General features: G+C 36.1%; 1 protein-coding gene across 8 annotated transcripts; it reads left to right on the forward strand.

Moving 5' to 3' along the window:
* The first annotated feature begins 889 nt into the window (after positions 1-889).
* LOC103468947 (glycine-rich protein DOT1) lies at positions 890-20,038 on the forward strand. Of its 8 annotated transcripts, none has more exons than XM_008416355.2 (24): positions 896-1,036; positions 2,491-2,538; positions 2,646-2,672; positions 3,129-3,188; positions 3,298-3,330; positions 4,000-4,074; positions 4,147-4,236; positions 5,550-5,579; positions 5,662-5,706; positions 8,393-9,169; positions 10,046-10,096; positions 10,184-10,231; positions 10,318-10,374; positions 12,587-12,640; positions 12,815-12,850; positions 12,952-12,993; positions 13,561-13,605; positions 15,899-15,940; positions 16,112-16,168; positions 17,314-17,388; positions 17,591-17,623; positions 17,708-17,746; positions 19,134-19,190; positions 19,710-20,038. In XM_008416355.2, the coding sequence occupies exons 1-24, from the start codon at positions 913-915 to the stop codon at positions 19,712-19,714; spliced, it is 1,950 nt and encodes a 649-aa protein (XP_008414577.1). In that variant the 5' UTR covers positions 896-912; the 3' UTR covers positions 19,715-20,038. The 8 variants fall into 8 exon arrangements, with proteins under 8 accessions (XP_008414582.1, XP_008414581.1, XP_008414577.1 ...); XM_008416353.2 differs by having other exon boundaries at positions 897-1,036; positions 12,812-12,850; XM_008416359.2 differs by lacking the exon at positions 10,184-10,231 and having other exon boundaries at positions 891-1,036; positions 12,812-12,850.
* The last annotated feature ends 71 nt before the right edge of the window (positions 20,039-20,109 follow it).

The following is a 20,109-nucleotide window of genomic DNA, read 5'->3' on the forward strand; positions in this document are numbered from 1 at the left end:
TTTTGTGGATCTGAATTAGTTTTTATTGGTGGACTGGAGACAAAAATGGCTCTTTGGATCATAAGTGAAGTAACTTTATAGGATCTTATTTTAAGTAAATAATTCCTAAATATTGATGAAAAAGTTTTGGTTCCACTTTCAGATTATTGTCTTGTTATAAGTGAAATAATCCTACTAGTACTTTTTAATAAATATTTAGGAATTATTTACTCAGAAAAGCTCCTACATGTTGCTGAAAACTTACTTTAAGTTGTTTTTTTTGCCTTATTTCAGATGTATGTAGTAGAAACTAAACAAAAATCTGCAGTGAAAGTACTAGTTTGTAAAACTAACAAGTACATTTCCAGCTAGAAACAGGAGCTTAATTTAAGTTAATAATTCCTTAATATTAACGAAATAGTATTACTGTAGTTCTACTGGCAGATTATTTAAGTTATAACTTGGGGAAAATGTCTTGAAATAATCTGCCGGTGCAACTAGTATGTTTTTATCAATATTAAGCAAATATTGTATTGAAATCTACGGAACCCCTAAGGGGACATGGAGAAAAAAAAAGGAAAGAAATCCCGACTTATTATCTTGAGATCCCGACTTTCGAGATAATAAGTCGGGATCTCGACTTAGTTTCTCGGGATCTTGAGAAAAAAAATTCGGGATTTCTTTCCTTTTTTTTTTTTCTCCATGTCCCCTTCGGGGCTCCGTAGAAATCAGCTCCTATATGTTGCTGAAAACTTACTTATAAGTTAGTTTATTTTATTTCAGGTGCTCTAAGATATTTGCAGTATAAACCAGACAAAAATACTTTAGTGTTTTTGCAGTGTGTGCATATGGATCCTCAGCTTATGGAAACATCGGCCCGGTTGGAGGCGTCAGGCAGCAGAGGGAGTGTCGTTAGAGAGAGCCGGTGTATAAATGAGGACGTCTCTGCAGCAGCTTTCTGTCTGTTTTCTGCCTCCCTCCGGCTCCATCATGCTGCTCCGCGCTCTGCTGCAGACTTCACTGGTTCTCTGGCTGGCTCAGCAAACTCTGCAAGGAGGTGAGAAATACAAACTTACAGCAAACAGTTTGAAATCCAGAGAAACGGAAACTTTTTATTACATTTCAACATGAATTACTGCCAGAGCTGGGAACTAATTAGTTACATTTACTTGAGTAACTAAATGCACTTTTAGGAGTATTTCTACTACTCTGTACGTTTTACTTGAGTGAAATTCCTGGATTACTTAGTTACTCATCACTCGGTGTGAATGGGTAACTTCACTCATTCACACTGAGTGAACAAAAAGCCTGTTTTAATCATTTTCATGAGTTTTATAACAAATTAATTTGGAAAAAATAATTTCGCCTGATTTTGTTATTTTATAATTATGTTATTTATATGAATTATTTTAATTTTGATCTTTAAAATACCAACATTTCTACTTTACTTTTTATCTTGGTTTTTCTGATGATTTAATTTTTAAGTATTAAATCAGATGTTTTGATTAGTTACACTCAAAAACGTACAAAGTATTTTTGAGTAGTGTCTAGTGCAAATATCTCAGTACACTTGAAATGAAACAAAACTAACTTACAAGTTACTTTTTAGCACAATGTAGCAGCTTGTTGTAAGTCACTGATTTCTTTATATTGATTTTTAAAAAGTAACTAGTTTGATTATTATTTTTCCTATGTGAAAAGTGAAATAATCTGTCAGTGGAACTAGTAATTATTTATCAATATGAAGGAACTATTGGCTAAAAAAACTCCTACATCTTGCAGAAAAATTAGTTTTATCTTTTTTCCAGCATACAAAGATATTCACACTATAAACTGGATAAAGAAACCTGGGTAAAACTTTGTGTTTTTTCAGTGTATTCAGTACCTGAGTAACTTCTTTACCAAATATTCTCTTACTCCTACTTGAGTAACTTTCTGAAGGTCTACTTTTTACTTTTATTTGAGTAAAAAGATGTTAAAGCAGTGTTACTCTTACTTGAGTACCATCCTACTCACCTCTGATTAATATGATATTAAATAGTCTACAAGAAATTTGCTGAATTTGCAAAAACCTGCAGAAGAAACGAGAGATGAACAAGCGGCGTAATTTCAGTTAAAGCTTGATTAATGATCTTCAGTGACTTTCTCTCGCCTACCTGTTAAATATCATGTCTGTGAGACTGAGGAGGAGAAGACAAAGCGGTGAATATGTGGCTCCCTGACTGCCGGCCAGTTGCTGTGGTTCATATTCTGTTTTCTGCAAATCAAAGGCGGGAAAAATCTGACAGCAGATCGTGAGAAAATCGTCAAGGCTCCACGGAGTCGCAGCATTAAATCCTCCTTCTTCTTTTAATCTCATTTTCATAACACCTGCAGGTTTCTGTACACTGGGTGTTAATCTTTCCACAGTAACATGCATATTGCTTGTTTTATTGTTTGTTTGTTGTGATTTAATAGGAAGTTTGCAAAGTTTTTCTGTTATTGTGTATTAATGCATTCGCAATATTCCAGGAGTTAATCCTCAAAATGTTGCCTTTGGGAGAGCGCTGCCAGTTCGAGGTATTCCTGAAGTGTTTTATTTATTCCTTTTAATAAGAAAAAAAGAAACATGCATAGAAAATCAAAATGGGCTTGTAATTTAGACAAACGTCTCATTTCTGTTTCAGGTGTTGGTATTGGAGTAAAACCTGGAGGTCAGCCGTTACGTCTTCATCTGTTCACAACTAAATCTCTTACATTTAAAGCATAAAAGCTGCATTTATTAAATTTATTCGAGTATGTTCATCTATTTTTCTGTGTATAAAAACAAACAGAAACATCAAAACTCTAAACATTTGGACAAACATTTACAAATTACATTTTCTGCTCAGTTTTAACCTCCTTCTTCCACCCAAATAAATACTTTCCAATATAATTTACAGTTCTTTATTTTTATTTATTTATTGGAGAATATGCATTCATTATGGAAAAAAAGTTCTTTAAAATTTTATGCTACAATATCGACAATATCGCCGCCTACTGGTCAATAATGAGTATTGTAGCCTTTTTTTAAAAATACCAATGGAGGCAGATTTGTTTTGCAAACATAAATGCCAAAAACCTGTTTACAAAAAAACGCAAATAAAATGCCAGCCTTCTTTTCTATCCAGTTACTGGAGCCCTGGGAGCAGTAGGAAACCGATATGGCACAAAAGCAATGAAGACTGGGAGTATGTCATTTATTTCCAGATTAAAGCCACTCTATGTGAACTAATAGCTTTAAAAAGAGACATTTTTGTAATTAATCTTTGTATTTATTTGTATATGTTTTCATCTCAGTTGGACGTTATCCTGCGGCTCATCTCGGTGCTGGTAAGTTAAGATCAAATTCTTATTAATAATTGTAGCGTTAGTAGATAGACGTCTAAGCAAAGACAAAATAATTCATTGTAAAGGTTTGCTGATTAGTCTATGAGTGAAACAAAACACCCTCATTACATTTGTTTTTGCACAAAATCAACCTTAGATACTGATATTTTAGTCTGGTCAGTTCTGTCTTTCATAAGCTTCTTTTATTTTATGTGGTACTGCCACTTTAAATCCAAATTAGCTGCTGCTGACCGCCATTTTACATTTTACAGCTGCATTTAGCAGTTAAATCAGCTGATTTAACTGCTCAAATTCCATTTGGGTTGCTAGGTAACGGGACTGGACTAGGCTGTGGTTGCTAGGTAACGGTGGAGTGCCCTGGAATGGGAACATTCTGGTAGTTTTTGAAACGGCTCATTTTTCAGACCCCGAAAAACATCAACTTATTACCAAAAGATGACTGGGTGGTTTTTTTAAGCATGTAGGCTGTTTTTAGAAGCAGCTGAGAGCCAAATAAAAGTTCAAAAACATACAAAATGGGAATTTTACATAAAGTTAAACTGATGTCCAAGCAAAATAAAAAGTCATATTATGACTTTTCTCTGTTTGAGTTAAATTATTGAACCAAATGGCGGCGAACTAGCACAAACTTTAGTCTCCACTGGCCTCCAGGAGGATACAGATCTCTCGGACTGGGAGGAAGAGGAGGCCTGAAGCCCGGTGGATATGGAACCCCGGCGGGATACGGTAGGTGATCCTCCATCTTTTTCACAAATTGCCCCTTTTGCCTCCATTTATGCCTCACTCCTGTGATTTCAGGTGCCAGTCTGGGAACAGGAATGGGACTGGGCACTGGGCTTACCAACGGACTGGGACTGGGACTGGGACTGGGCCAGGCAGGAAAACGTGGTAAGATCAGCAGGAACCAAGTTCTACACCAGGAGTGATTAACTTATTTTGATTTTGGGCCAAATAAAGATCATAAAAACCATTAACTTTTAAATTATTAATAGCTGTCTCTGCATTCAATAAGTTCGTAAAATGTAATAATATTTAATATCTTTTCAGATTGATCAGTCCCTCCAGGATTTCATGTTTTTTTTTGTTGTTGTTTTTTTGCAGTCACTGATTTTCTGGTGCTAATTTAGAAATATTTGCAAAATGTAACATTTTGTTATTAGTCACATTGATCACAGACTATAAATTGAAAACGTGAAAAAACTTGAAAAGCTGAAAACGAAGGCATCAGTGTAGTAGAAGTTAGACATACTGCCACCTGCAGGTGGGAGTTAGCGTCACTTTAACCTGACGTTTTTTGAAAAATGAAAAATAGTTGTGCTTCCATTACAAACATGCGCATAACTTTGTCAATATTCCGCTAATGTCGAAACAATACAATTTCGCAATCGTGGTGTTTTTGTTCAATTAAACATGTGATTAAATCACACATAAATAAGTTTGTTCACGCAATAACTCATTAATTCAGCGCCATCATCCTCAAAACTACTTCCTGTCATCGTCTTCTTCATGGTTTCTGCCAGTAGTAACATCCAGTTGTTGATCATGTGATTCGTGTGATGTGAAATAAGTGATTCCATTGCAGTTTTGTGAAATAAACTAATTACTTCCTTGAAAACATCTCCTCGTCCTAACATCCACATTTTTTTTATTGAAAAACAAGGAATTTTTTTTTAATTGGCGTGTTTCCATTAACAAAATTTTTTTTCAAAAAATCAAATTGTGCAGTTATATGGTCAATGGAAATGCAGGGATCTGTTGGTTTTACATGAATTTCTGTGAAAAACGGAAGCATACTGATAAAAACTGCTTTGATTTGATTAATAATATTATAATTGATCATATGATTGTTATCTTGAAGGTTCTGTTTTGGCTCACATAATAAGCTGCAGCAGGCTGGATTTGCTTCCCATACCTTAAGTTTGACGCATTTGATTCAAACTTTCACTCACATAAGGGTTAAATTTTGATATTCTTTGATTGTTGTTGTTTTGACGGGAAACTGTTTTATGAAAGATGTAAAACCACTGAAACCTGTACTTCTGCTCTTATGTCTCTGTTTAATCTCTGTTGCATTTTACCAAAACTACAAAAACACATTTAGTCTTTGTGTCTAACGTCACAGAGTTCAATCAGGAAATATTTTATCCGTCTTTTAAATCAGATTTCTACATTTTTACATTTTCTTTCTTCTGACTTTCCAGTTTATGGTGCTGGCCTCGGCCAATTTCCAGGTAAATAAACACTTTGCTACTTTCACAATTATTTATCAAAACAGCTTGCCTTATTTAAATATCGGTTTGTCTTCTTTGCCAGGATATGGAGCTTTCCCTGGGATGGGGTACCAAGGAATGCGGCCAGGTTAGTACTGAGCCCTCATCCTCTGCACCTGCTTTGTAATTTATGGCCTTTTTTATACAAACATAATTTCCAATATCTTCTACTTTTACCCAAATTTCCTGAAATTGGAGCATTTTTCCTTGTGGTTACTGGTGCAATGGTTTTCTGCAGCTAAAGTTTTCTGTTACCAATGCATATAGTCAGTATAACTAATGTAGGTGTAAAAACAGACATCTGTCACATCTGCTTTGATTTAAAGTTTTACTGAGGTATTCTGTCAATTAGGGGATACGAGAATCTAAAAAAGTTTATGTTCATGTCTCAATATTTCTTTGTTTTATCTTTATGCATCACTTGCACATAAATTTATCATTCTGTTATTTCCTCAAACTGAATTACTGCTTTTATTTGAAAAGAAAATCACATCTGTTTGCTATAAACCTGACTGCTGATTGTTGCTGTTTGAACATGTTTGAATGTCTTCTGCATGTTTGCATTGGCATCGGTGAATGTGTGGATGCTGCAGCTTAAAACAGACATGTGGGGTTAGAAAATGTGTGTTTTTTGGTAATTTTGTGTAAAATACACTTGTATTTGCCATCTCAGGTAATTATACAATTCTTATAATTGTATTTTATATGAAATCTGAGAAATGTTGTTTTAATGTTTTAGGTTTCTTTTGTGATCCTCTCTAATTACGTCTGGATTTATTACGGTTAGAAAAGGTCGAACCATAATAACTTGCTAAGGTTTTGTCATATTGTGTTCAGTTTGTTGGTTTATTCTTGTGTTCATTTCCTTGTGCATTTGGATTTAATTCTCTTAAGATGGCCTAGTATTTTGTGTGTGTGTAATTCAGATTCCTTTTGTGTATCTTCCCTCTTGAACAGCTGTTCCTGACCAATATGGCAAAACTTTAATGGTAATAATAACAAACCCATATGGCAAAACTTTAGTGACAATAACAACAAGCTTACACGGCAAAACCTTACTGGTAATAACGAAATATGTTAAGACCTTTTCCAACAATAATAAACCCAGAAGTAATTAAAGAGGAACATAAAAAAAAAACACTGACAGCTGTGGATCATAACAATGAATTTCCTTTGATCAGCTTTAATTATCTGTGGCCTCATTACAATTGCAAAACTTAAATACATTAAAGTTTAAATACATTAAACTTCACTTTACACTTTCGTCTAATAAAAAGTAGAGGTGTGCTGATCGATCGGCCACCGATCATAATCGGCCGATTTCCGTCCGATCACGGTCTCTTGTTGCCGATCACACAAACCGTTCACCTGCATCTCTCACTGAGGTAAAAAAGACATATGGAGGATCAGATAGCAGGTAAAGCAGCGCACAGCTACAAACACTCACCCGGATTAGCATGACGGTCAGAAAGCTAAACAAATAACCTGCAAAATTATTTAAGTCTTCGAGCTGCGATGTAAGACGCTGGTTCTGCTCTAGCTGTTGAACCGCTGCTACGCTACAGGTAGTAATATTTGACAGACGGAGCGCCGCTTCTGCTCCACCTGGTAGTGACTCTCACACCAAACCTCTGCTGAAAGCTGCAGCATCTAACCTAAAAAAAATACATTTTACATGCGTATTAAAACTTTCGCTGTCCTAACATGAGACAGATAATCTCTAAAAAAAATAATCGATCTCCTCCCTGCTCTGCATAATTACTCTGCTCAGTCTGAAACAGCCAATCAGAGCTAGCAGTAATCAGCTAGCCGCCATGCTATCAGGAAGTTTTCATTCAGTAACTCTGGATTGTTTATAGTAATGGAACCTGTATTTGCCTTTGAATGCTAAGTTTTATACTTGAATTTTTTTGGCAATGTTGAGAGGTTTTATTTTGGCTCTTAACATATGGAGGCTCTGAAGAGGCTAAATAATGTAATCCATCTCTTAAATATAGTATTATTGATAGCAATACAATTTGCACAATGCTTGTTTTGTTTAGTTTTCTTCTTGGAAAAAGTTATTAAAAACAAGCTTTTGTCTAAATTAAGGTGAATTCATGGTTTCTTTTTCCACATAATGTAACCGGTAGTGCTTATGATTAAAAAAATAAATAAAAATTATGTGATCGGTATCGGTGATCGGTATCGGCCCTCATGGGTGATCGGTATCGGTATGGGCAGGAAAAAACCTGATCGGCACATCTCTAATAAAAATCCCTTTAAACAACAATCTTGGTTTTCTCAGAAGTATTGTTGAAATCCATCCATTCGTTCATCTCTTCATGTATTTTTTCAACAGTGAAGAGAAATTGTGCCTAAGGAGTTTATTCATTATAACAAAATATATAAACGAATAAAATGCCTTGTCATCATGCAGTAGGTGTTTGTTGGGCTTTGTGAATTATTGGTCTGTCAGAGTCACAAGTCGTCTTTTTCTCGGCTCAGGTTGGGTTATAATGCTGTACTCTTACAGTTTTCTTCCTCTCTTTGTTCACAATTTTCTAAAAATCAGAAGAAAACTGGATTTTCCAACTAAACTAACTTTATACCACAAATAGTTTGCATCTAAAGCACTGATTGTTGTCTGAAGGAGGAGTTTAGCTTCACCTAATAGCATAAAAAAAATCAGTTCTTGTTCAAATACCAGGACGGCCGGTGCGTCTTCCTCTGCAGGAAACGCGCCGACTGTCCAAACAGGAAGTTGTGAGTGCATGATGATATTTCTCTGCCAGGTGTGTCTGCGGCAGATTTGGGTGGACCTGAAGGGGCGAGTCTGGCACAAGCAGCTCAGGATCTTAAAAGAGAAAAGAGCAGAGCTGTAGATGAAATGCTTGGAGAGCGAGAACAATCGCTGAGGAGAAGCAACGTATTCGGTCTGACTGTTCCCAGAATTCATGCAAGAATCGAAGTCCAACGACTCAATCCAAACGTACCACCGTCAAATCCCAGACCCTCATTTCCTCTTGATAAACAGAATAAAATTCTTAGTGGAAAATATGAACCTGGAGGTCATGAGGCCATGCTAGCAGGCGCTGGCAGAAACAGACAACTTCCTGTTGATCAAGACGTCAAAAGTCTGGATTCCTACAATTCTGGACTTCAAAATCCCAGAGAAACGGCAAATCAAGATGCTAAAAACTGCGGAGCTCCTGCTCGTTTGCCAGAAATGTTGGGCTTTAGTCCCTCAGAGGGTAAAGCTGGGAAACGCTTCGGGTGTAAAAATCTTCCTGCTCCAGGTCAAGATGGCAGAAGCGATGTTTTCTCCACCGTGCAACGTCAAGCAGCCATCAATCCTTTAACTGCACCAGAAAACAGTCAGGACCTCCAGAGACGTCTGGCTCAAGACAAAATCAGGGCCAGAGACGGATCCCAGCGCTACGATCCGATCAGGGCCCAGAGTTTGGGCGTCACCTCAACCAGAGAGGAGCAGGAAGTTGGCGGTTTTACTCAAGAAGATGCCAGACTCCTTTCTGAAGCTGAACATATAAACAGAAAGTCGCAGGCGGCAAGTAAGAGAAAAGCTTCGTCTTTTTCCACCATTTTCATGTTTTCGTAGATCATATTCACCCTCAGATAACAATCCTATCATCTTATTTTTAATATGCATCAATACTCCTGTGTATTTAATATTCTTTTCCCTTCAGCAGCAGAATATGGCGTCCCTCAGGGTTCTGTTCTGTTCTCTTCTTCTTTTTTGTTTGTCTGCTTTTTTTCTTTGTAATGTTTTGTAAATAACTTTAAAATTACGTTCCTTTGATGATGAAAAAACAGTCTTCCTCATGGATGGAGATAAAGTTTCTCAAGGAGAATAAAACTGATGTTTGTTTTTTTTATCTTTGGTAAAGCTTCTTGTCAGCATGGCCCTAAAACTGTTGTATTTGGGAGAAAAAACAAACAAAAAAAAAACAAACATTTTTTTCTTACCATTATAAAAGTAAAAGTGGAATTTGCTAAATGCTACAGGGAATTTAACTGAAAACTTGATTTCATCAGATGAGACTAAGGTTGACATTTTCATCAACAAACACTGTCAAGTGAATCTGTGGCTAAAAGAAACAACAAAAAAAGCAAGTTATGCCTTCTGCTAAGTATGGTGTAGGATCTGTGGTGCTGCGGGCCTGTTTGGTCCGTTTATCTTCCAGATGATTGTTTTATGTATTTCTCACATTTCAGTTTCTGGATTCTCTGGATTTATTCCAGGAAAGTTTCCACCTGGCACAGAAACTACAAATAAAACATTTTTCCTCCAAACAAACTTGCAGACAGTTTATGTTTTCTGTCGCATTTCTGTCTCTGTTTAGAGGAACTCCAGACTGACTCCAGTCCTCCAGGTCAACTAACAGCACAAACTGAGGTTTTTCTTTCTTTTCTTGGTTTGTCTGCAGGTTACATCGGAGGAGCAGGAAACTATCTGGGCGCTGCAGGTTACGGAGCAGGTAACGTCTGGCCTTCCTCACAGGAAGTCTCTCCTCTTCATCTGATTTAGTAACTGATGATAAATATTTCTCGTGTTTTTCTCACAGGTTTAGGACAGGGCGCCTATCTGGGAGGGGCTGCTGGAAAACTTAGCGGTTAGTCTTTAGATTTATTCAATTCTGATTCAGAAATGAGTTTGAATCTTGGTTGTTCTGCACTTTTCTCTTTTTCTGAACTCCAGCTGCTGCGGCGCTCGGACAGGGCGCGTATCCACAAGGCATTGCAGGGAAATCAAACGGTGAGCGCGTGGCAATCATTCCTACATCTTTTAAATTATTACATGTTTTTTCTGCAGTCAGCATTTTCCTTCAAAGCTTGATGTGAACTTTTTATGCTGCATGACCAGATCCAAAAAATTGTGTGAGAATGTAGAACGTAATGTAAAAATATAAAAATTATTTTGAAAAATTCTCTGTATAAGATGCTGTAATTCCTCCAGATATTTTCCATCTCTAGGCTTCATTTTGATATTTCTAAGTCTTCCTTTTACTTTCTTCACTATATTTCTACTATTTAATTAAGCATTTTAAAACCAATGCAGCTGTTAAAATCTCTTATTTAGATATCAATTAGTGTAAAATATTATTATTTCTGAGTCAAATGGTTTTTGAAACACCTTTTTTCTTCATTTTTATTTTTAATTCAACCAGCAACAAACATTACAGACTAACAAAAAGCAAGAAGGGGCGTTGATCTCCAAAATATATAACCAGATAATAGAATGAATAATAGTAACAAAAATAAAATAACAAACCAGACAAACAGATATACATTAAAATGGGCACAGTAAAAAAAGACACAACAATTGGTGTCACAACAAAAAAAATGAAGTTGTTTAACATATTTGGATCTTTTTTTTTACCTTGGCAGTTATTTTCTAATTTGCATTATTATTTTTCTGTTGTCTAATATTCCCTGATCAACCCAGCGTCACAGATATTCTGGGTAGAGTGGAAAAGAGAAAGGAAGTAGATAAATAAATACAAGTATGTGCAGTTTGAACCTGATGTCAGGTGAGGCAGCAGAAAATAAATCCCATGCTGCTCCTGATTTGCCTTCAATCAATCAATCAATCAATCAATCAATCAATCAATCAATCAATCAATCAATCAATCAATCAATCAATCAATCAATCAATCAATCAAATTTTATTTCAGCAGCAAGGCATTTCAAAGTGCTTTACATAATTAAAATAAAAACAGCATGTGACATTGAATTAAGAGTTAGAAAGAGAGATTTAAAAAAAAAAAGAAAAATTAACAAGATTAGACATCAAAACCCGCACTCTAATCCTAATTTAGCCATAAGCAACTCTAAACAGGTGGGTTTTAAGTTGACATTTAAAGGCACCCAGTGTTTCAGCTGTTTTACAGTTTTTTGGAAGTTTGTTCCAAATTTGTGGTGCATAGAAGCTGAATGCTGCTTCTCCTCGTCTGGTTCTGGTTCTGGGGATGCAGAGCAGAACCAGAACCAGAAGATCTGAGGGGTCTAGACGGTTGGTCCAGCAACAGCAGATCTTTAATGTATTGTGGTGCTAAACCGTTCAGTAATTTATAAGCTAACATCAGTATCTGTAAACTCGTTATTTGGCTGCAAACCAAAGAGTTTTGTCTCTTCAGCGTCTTGTGATTTTCTTTGTGGTGAACTTTAATGCTTCTGAAAGTGAAAACTTATCATCCTTTCATGTGGATTTGAAGCCAGTCTGGTTTACAAACCAAAATAAACTTTCATTATGGGGTTCTGTTAGTGCCAAAAATGTTGGTGTGTCTATGTAAGCCACATATATAGTGTACTTGCATACTGTAGTGCAAAAAACAGATTATTACAGTAATTTATTGTTATTACAGTAATTTTGGTCTAGATTTTAATGCAAATACCTCAGTACACTTAAAATAAGACAAAATTTAGGAACTTGTTTTAAGTCACTAAGTTCTTACTTGGTAAGATTTCGTGTTTTTGCAGTGTGTAAATGAAAATTCATGTTCTACACTTTTCTATGTCAAGACTTATGATGAAGTCTCTTTATTTGAAGACAACTGAAAACATGTAGTTTGCTTCTTTGTGTGATTAAAAAAAAATCTGTTCAGTTCAAAATACCAAATACCACTGTCACAAATCTAGAAGAAACATACTAAGCACACAATTTACACTGGATTTAAATGAAAACGGAGAAAGAAATGATTTTTCTTTCTAAAAAAATCACTTGAAAAAGAAACAAAATTTCAAAATTTGGGTCAAATTTTACAGAACTATTAAAAACATCTACAAAATGAAATGTAAGCGTATCTAAATATAGTATTTAGTTTTGTTTCTGTAGTTTGTTTCTTTTTTTATATGACATATGTAGAAAATAACCACCTTATATAGACATAAAAGCATATTTTTGTCACTGGTGGGACTCCGTACCCATGTTGCATCCTGTACATTATGTTTTTAATCTGCTGTGACAGGATACGGTGATGGAGTGACGGGATATCTTGGTGCCATGGCGGGTAACGGCTTCGGTAAGCGCCGACACAGCAGTACAGATGCAGAACAGTTTGCATTAAAATTCTCTCTTTCCAAACTGACTTAAAACACACCTACATTTTGCTTTGAAAGTTTTTGTTTTGATTGTGAACAGAGATGCTGATAAGAGTTTTGGCATAAAACCTTCTTTCCTCTTCGTCTCCCAGCAGGTTATGGAAACGGATACGGTGATGGTTACGGAGCAGGTGAGTAAATCCACATATGGGTGAGAAAAAAGGGTAAAACTTGGTTCAGTTGACGAATAATTAGCTAATTAGTGCTAATTGGAGCTATGGTTACCCTGCAGACTTAGCTGATGGTGCTGAGAGCAAATCAGGAAAGATTGAAGGTAACAATAACCTGTTGAAAACCTCCAACAGGTGATGATGACACTAACAGCTGGACGCTTAACCTGCAGCTTTAAAAATAACGATAGGTTGTCTGCTTATGGCTACATATCCACTGGGTGTAGCTATTGTGAAGCTGGCCAGTTTATTCTGGTACACTGTAAAAACACACAATCTTACCCAGTTAAGTTTGGTCGTGAAAAAAGACAAAACTAACTGAAAAATAACTTTTCAGCAAGAAATAGGAGCTTCTTTGGAATCAATAATTCATAAATATTGATGAAAACGTACTAGTTCCATTGTCAGATTATTTTACTGATAATGTCTTGTTGTGAGTGAAATTATCTGCCAATGGAACTAGTATGTTTTTACCAATATTAAAGGATTATTTACTTAAAACAAGCTTCTCTATATGTTGCTGAAAAGTTATTTTCAGTTAGTTTTGTCTTATTTCGAGATTTTGTGTTTTTCCCAACTTGGTTTCTGGTTTCTTGCTGGCAGGTTTATTAAAAGGTTTGCTTTTAATAATTACTTTTTGACTGACGTTCTTTCTTTTCCGGATGTTTCAGCTCTCGGTACAGGAGGCTACGCCGGACCGGTCCAGGGTGGCTATGGTAAGAACCGACCCATTACGAAATTGATGGTACATAATTATTATTATTAACTTCTTTTAAGCCAATACAAATTTTATATTTTAGTTCCAAGTGGGGTTGTGCTGAGTAGGTATTTGCAGTCACTATCTTCAAAAAGCAGTTTTTTTTGTACTTGAAATGCGTCTCTTTAAACGTTACATTTAGATTTAAAATGCAACATTTGAAGTTCTTAGACTACACAACATTTTTTTAACTCTGAGTCTAAGCAGTACTTTGTGATATGAATATTGAATGCACCAAAATTATGATGAAGATATATTTGCAATGTATTGTGACCTCAGATAAATCAATCCATTCAGCTAGAAGTTTCTGTCCAACCCTGATGTAAATATCTAATATGGCCACCATACATGTAAAATTTTGTTCCATCCTTTGGAATGGGTCTGAAGCATAGAATAAATTATTAGCCTGATTACTAACCCAAAAACACATTACACTGCCTTCCAAGACAAATAAAACACAATATAAGTTTGAAGAGTCCATGAATCATCAGAGAGTGAAGCTAACATGTAGCTTACCGTGAACAGCTAGCAGCTCTGATAAGATAACCAGTGAGCATAAAAGCTCATTCAAGAGTTGGTTCCAAAAACTAAAACAAACAAGCGGATCATAAAACCAGCTACGGTTGATATTTGGGATTAAAACAGAAGCTAATCAGACTGAATATGTTCACTAAGGAAAGTGGTTCATTGCTGGTAGGTGAACTGGAAACAACAAGATTCAAGCCACCAAAGGCTTGAAGGTGACCTATTATGTTTCATTTAACAGGTTAGGATTGGTCAATGGTCTGTACAAAACATGTTCATTATTTTTAAATAAGTAATAAATAATGAGATTTTAGTCTGCTGAGTTCTGCTAACTGTGTGAAGTGAAGCTACTCTATCTCATGACCCACATTCACCATGGTTTGATCTGAAAAACAACAATGACAGATAGTAAAAATGAGATTCACCACAAATTTAAAACATTGCAAGAAAAAAACAAGTCTGCAGAGAGACCTGTTTGTTCTTCAGGGTTGATCTTCTCTCCATCCAGGTCCAGGGCTCTGAAAGGGCAGCTAATATCTCTGCAGACCGCACACATCCTGGACACAAACTCTTTAGATATTTACCTTCAGGTTAGCGCTGTTTGCTAACACAGACAGCTTGGACCCATTTTCTGTCTGTCTGATGTTTGACATCATGGATATTTGAACTAAATCTTGTTTATTTCACAGCGACAAGCACTAATACTCACATTTACCACCGTCTTATCTTAAAAACACAACCTCAACTAATGGTAAAACTGAAAAACATCACTGTGAAGATGGTGGCTTCTTTTCTGGTTATGATCAAATTAAATGTGCATGTGTCAAATTAAGTTCAACGTTAAACGGAACAGGACCAGACAACACTGAACAGTTAGGTTTGTAGAGGATCATCAGGCTTGATCTTCGCACACGAAAATGGCTGCAAACAGACGTACAATTATACAACAGTATGCCTTTGAAAAGCATAAGTGGAGCCTCCTGCACAACCAACAAGAATGCAACAAGTGGTTTCTGGATGGTAAGTCAACAGCAAAGCACTTGTCTTTTCCAGAAGCCATTGTTCAGCTGACCAAACATGCTGGAGTTCCACTGGGGTTGTTGGTAACACTCTGGGTTTGGCACCGTTGCTAGGTAACGGCGCAATGCCCATTGATTGTGACTTGTCAGTAAAACAGCTGTCATTTTTAAGCCCCTGGCTGCTTTTAGTGGCAGTTGAGACGCAAACGGAAGCACAAAAACGTGCAAAATGTGAATTTTGCAACTTCGGTCCCCTTTAACAGTCTGAGTGGGCAGAGTGACCCCATGCATATTTGCACTAGTTCAACCTTCTCTTCCTCTTTTGTAAAACACTCCATGTATGTTTACAAAATAACTTGTTTCCCCTTTTTAAATATTTAAATTGAAAATGTCTTTACTGAGAGCGTAGACTTGGTAAAGAAGGAAGTATGACAGTAGTTTGTAGATGAATACTTCAGATTGTCAGTTTTTAAAAGCGCTTCTCCAAATAGCCTGAAAAGTTACTAAATGGCTCAGCAGTAAGACGCTAACTGCTCATAAATACTGCAAACAACCCCATTTAAATGAGGCAGGAGTGTTTTTAGTAAACGTTAACTTCTGCTACAAACATTAAAAGCAGAATAAAGTTACTCCTCCGCTCCCCGAGTTTACATTTTTATGTATCAGAACATAGCTAAAAACACTAAACCGTGGTTAATCTGTCTGCAGGAGGACTTGGTGCAGGGCTGGAATCAGTTGGTGGTAAATATGGTGAGAGCTGCAGAAACGACCTCGTCCTCCTGTCACATGATGAGTAAACGCTGCTCTGCAAGCGTGACTCAGAAGTCAAGCATGTCTCACACCGGGATCTGAAGCAACATGTAGGCTGCAGGATAAGAAATGTTATGAGTCACCTGAGTCAGGTGCTGTTTTTCCTTTCAGGAGGAGCCGCTCAGGTTCCGTATGGTAACGCTCCGGTGATCCCTGCTGGACTGGAAAGTAGGAGCTTCCTGTGCAACTCATCACAGCAAAAGCACTAAATACTACCAAGGATTTTTGCTCTAGTTTCTAGTGCCAATGCTCTGCTACACTAGAAATCAGACAAAACTAAAGTACAAATAAGTTTTCACTAAGATACGGTAGCTGGATTTAAGTCAATAATTCCTTAAAATTGATAAAGTAGAAGATATAAGTGATATAACATGACTTTTCCCCCATATTATAAGTTAAAGGGGCAGTATTATGTAAAGTAAACTTTTGTTTAGCGTTTTCATCATGTTATAATGTTATTCATTCATCAAAAACATACCTGGAGTGTTGCTTTGAGTCTTTCATGCTTGAGAAGTCATTTCATCTTCATCCATTCAGCTAAACAAAACACCTGGGTGGACCTAGCTCCGCCTTCAGGACGCCGCTCCTCCTCCAAGTTGCAGCTTCACAGAGCAGCGCTTCCCCCACTCAGCTCCTTCAGACTAGCCAGCAGCAATTAGCAAACACCCAGTGGGGCTCATTATATCAGATACTTCCCAATAAAATGCTGGTAAAAACTTTGCTAAAGGATTAATGGAGGAGTCATGTTGTGACTATTTCCTGAAGGCGGAGTTTCAGAAAAAGCAGGAGTTTCTTAAAGGGACAGAGGCCCAATTTCAAGGTGTTAAATTACAAAGTTAGATTTCTTTTAAGTCATATTTTTTTAACAACTGAAGGTAACATAGTTACTTGATTTTGCTATAAAATCCTGAAATCACATAATACTACCATTTAAAATGTTCCACTTGCTGATTATTTAACTTAAAACTAATACTTTTTCATAAATATTAAGGAATTATTGACTTAAATCAACGTCTATATTGTGCTGAAAGTTACTTACAGGTTAGTTTTATCTGATTTAGATATTTACACTAGAAACCAGACAAAAACACTTGGCAAGATTTATTATTTTTGAAATGCAGATGTAGAAAATGAATAATTATTTGTCTTAAACTTTCACTTTCTTCTTTTTTAACAGAGAGAATGTCACTATCTTAAGTTGAATGTCACACTTTTTGTTTTTGTGAGACAAAACCTCTTTTTTTTCCATGACATCCTCTGTTCTTCACACTCACAGCTCTCAGTATTGCCTAATGTCGCTTTATTTCCTCCAGGCGACGGCGGATACCCTTATGCAGCTGAGCAGCTCGGCCTTGCAGCTGAGAGCGCCAAAACCGCCAGCAAATACGGTGAGAGCGTGTGAAAAACTGCGCACGACGGAAAAAAGGCAGTTTCTCTGGGGTGTTAGGTTTTCTGAAACCAGATGTACTACCACTGAGGTTATAACACGAACATTTAAAAACACGTAGCAAAAAGAGGAAAAAACTATGATAACTTCTTCATTTATATGATGATATTTAGCTGATTTTAATTATTTTCTTTCTGGTTTAGGTGCTGCTGCAGGGTTTGGGACCCAACAAACAGGTGAGTTTCAGCAAAACCTTAATTTTGATCCTTAATCTCGATTCACGTTTGAAGTGTGACGTTTGGTTGTGTTTCCTTGTTCAGGTTTCGGCGCCGCGCTCGGCGCCTCTCAGGATGCTCTGTGTAAGTCAGTAAAAACCAGATACTTCCTCTAAGCTGATCAACTTCCACTCATTGTGATTTCAGCAGCTGTGCTCTTGCATTAAGCAGAGTGTGAAAATTTGTGTCTCGTTTCTCCCTATGAGGTGGTTTTTAGTGTTTGTTGACTCAAACATTCAGAACGCTGTTGATAGCAAAACAACGAGCCTTAAAATAACATTTTATCTGAAAATGAAACTCTTTATGGATGCATTATAACCTTTCAGCTTATAGAGTTTAATATTCTCTCTCAGAGTTGGATAGTTACAGTTACTTCAGTAACTTTTTTGGAAAAAAAATTACTTTTAGGAGTATTTTTACTACTCTGTACTTACATGATTAACTTTATTATGAAGTATCGCTACTTTTACTTTAGTAAAATTTCTGGATTATCTTCTAACTGTGAGAAACTTCACTGAATGAAGAACAAACAGGTTTTAACCACACATTAATCAGACACAGATACAAACCTTTATCAAAGTTTAATACATTTTGTATTTAAAGAAATTGATTTAGAAAAATATTTATTTTTACCTGATTTTGTATTTTTTTTATTTATATGAATTAATTCCTCTAAAATACCAACATCTCCTCATAACTTTACATTTTGGTCCATTTGATGACGTAATCTTTAAACAAATGATTTCTTTTAGCAGTTACTCAATACTTGAGTTGATTTTATACCAAATACTTTTTTACTCGAATAAATTTTTTGGATGGTGACTTTTTGTTCCTACTGCAGTAAAAACATGTTGATGTAGTGCTACTCTCACTCTAGTACAAGTTTTGGTTAGTTTATCCACCTCTGGTCACATTCGACCAGGACTGTGCGGTTACCTAGCAACCCCAGCAGAGCCCAGACCCGTTACCTAGCAACCCAAGCTGAGCCCAGCCTTGTTACCTAGCAACCCAAGCAAAGTTCCAAGACATTTGGTCATTTCATCATAGTAGAGCCATTATACAGCCAAAATTTCCACATGCGTTTACATTTCTGTCCTTCTGATTATGTAAGTTTGAAATATTACATAACTGATGTTTTGATCAGTTACTCGCTACTTGAGTATACTTTTTTTTTAACCAAATACTTTTTTACTTGAGTAAAAATATGTTGAAGTTGTGCTGCTCTTACGTGAGCACAAATTTTGGTTACTCTACCCATCTCTGGTCTTTCTCTCATTATTCTGGTATTTAGCGAGTAGAAATTATTTTTGTAACTCCAACTTACCTAAAGCAAGAGAACTTTGGTCATATTTAACTCCAGACAATGAGGAAATTTTTTTTGGTGTTTTTTATTTGGTGTTCTGGATTAAACTGTTTTCAGATTTCAATTTTACTTTGAAAGACTTTAAACTGGGGTGTTTTATTTTCACAGTGGAGCAGACTGGTAAATATGATGGACTGAATGCTGGCCTTGGTAACGGTTACAAAGGTTAGTATGACAAAACCTTGCAACTGACTTTCTGGGATCCTACTAGTAGCATTATATATACAGATTATTTGTTTACAAGGTATTGCTAGCATGAACTAACTAGCAAGGGATGTAACATAGACAACAACATTAGCACTCTTGTTAAGTAGCTTAACATGATATATTAGCATCACCTAGCTAACATAATTAGCATGCAACAGAATCATTCAACTTACACGGTTTGTTTTAAAAAAAAAAACATTGTTAGTTCTTGCTGGTTTGCTAAGCCTGGTTCTCACACACAATGTTAGCACGCATATGCTTATGGTGCGTTTAAATACGGCTTGGAAATGTGTGCTACCGCATTTTAGCAATGTATTAAACAGTGTAAATGTCCGTTATGCACATCCATATAAAAATCATGTATAATTTTCCTCTTTTTTAAATTTTTACACTACCTTGGGTTGGTATATCACATAAAATGTGTTTTTTTTTTTTTTTCATTTTTCTTGACTCAATTCTGTATCTGTCTTGAACCAGGTTAAGAAAATGCGGCCCTCTGTGGGTGGATCATCTCTATAATATTTCCAATGTAATGCATTAATGCAGAGTTTTATTCCTTCTGTTTGACTTTTGTTGTATGTTTCCACATTTCTCCATTTATTTGTCTTGACCTTGCAAAGCCTGCTGTACCTTGTGTTTTATTTCGTCAAAGTTCGAGTCAGATGATGACCATAATTAGATGCAAAGAGCAAGAAACGTGTTTATGTTTTGTAAATCAAGATTAGCCTGATGATCTTATTGTTTCAGTTGAATAAGTCATCATGTAACGTGATGTTAAATAAAAAAAGAAACTTTCTGAGTCAATATATGATCTGACTTCATGTTTCAACACATTCTCTTAAATAGACAAAATGAAACCTCATCCGCACACAGGAAG

The sequence above is a fragment of the Poecilia reticulata genome, linkage group LG8, assembly GCF_000633615.1.
Source record: "Poecilia reticulata strain Guanapo linkage group LG8, Guppy_female_1.0+MT, whole genome shotgun sequence".
Lineage (NCBI taxonomy): Eukaryota > Metazoa > Chordata > Actinopteri > Cyprinodontiformes > Poeciliidae > Poecilia > Poecilia reticulata.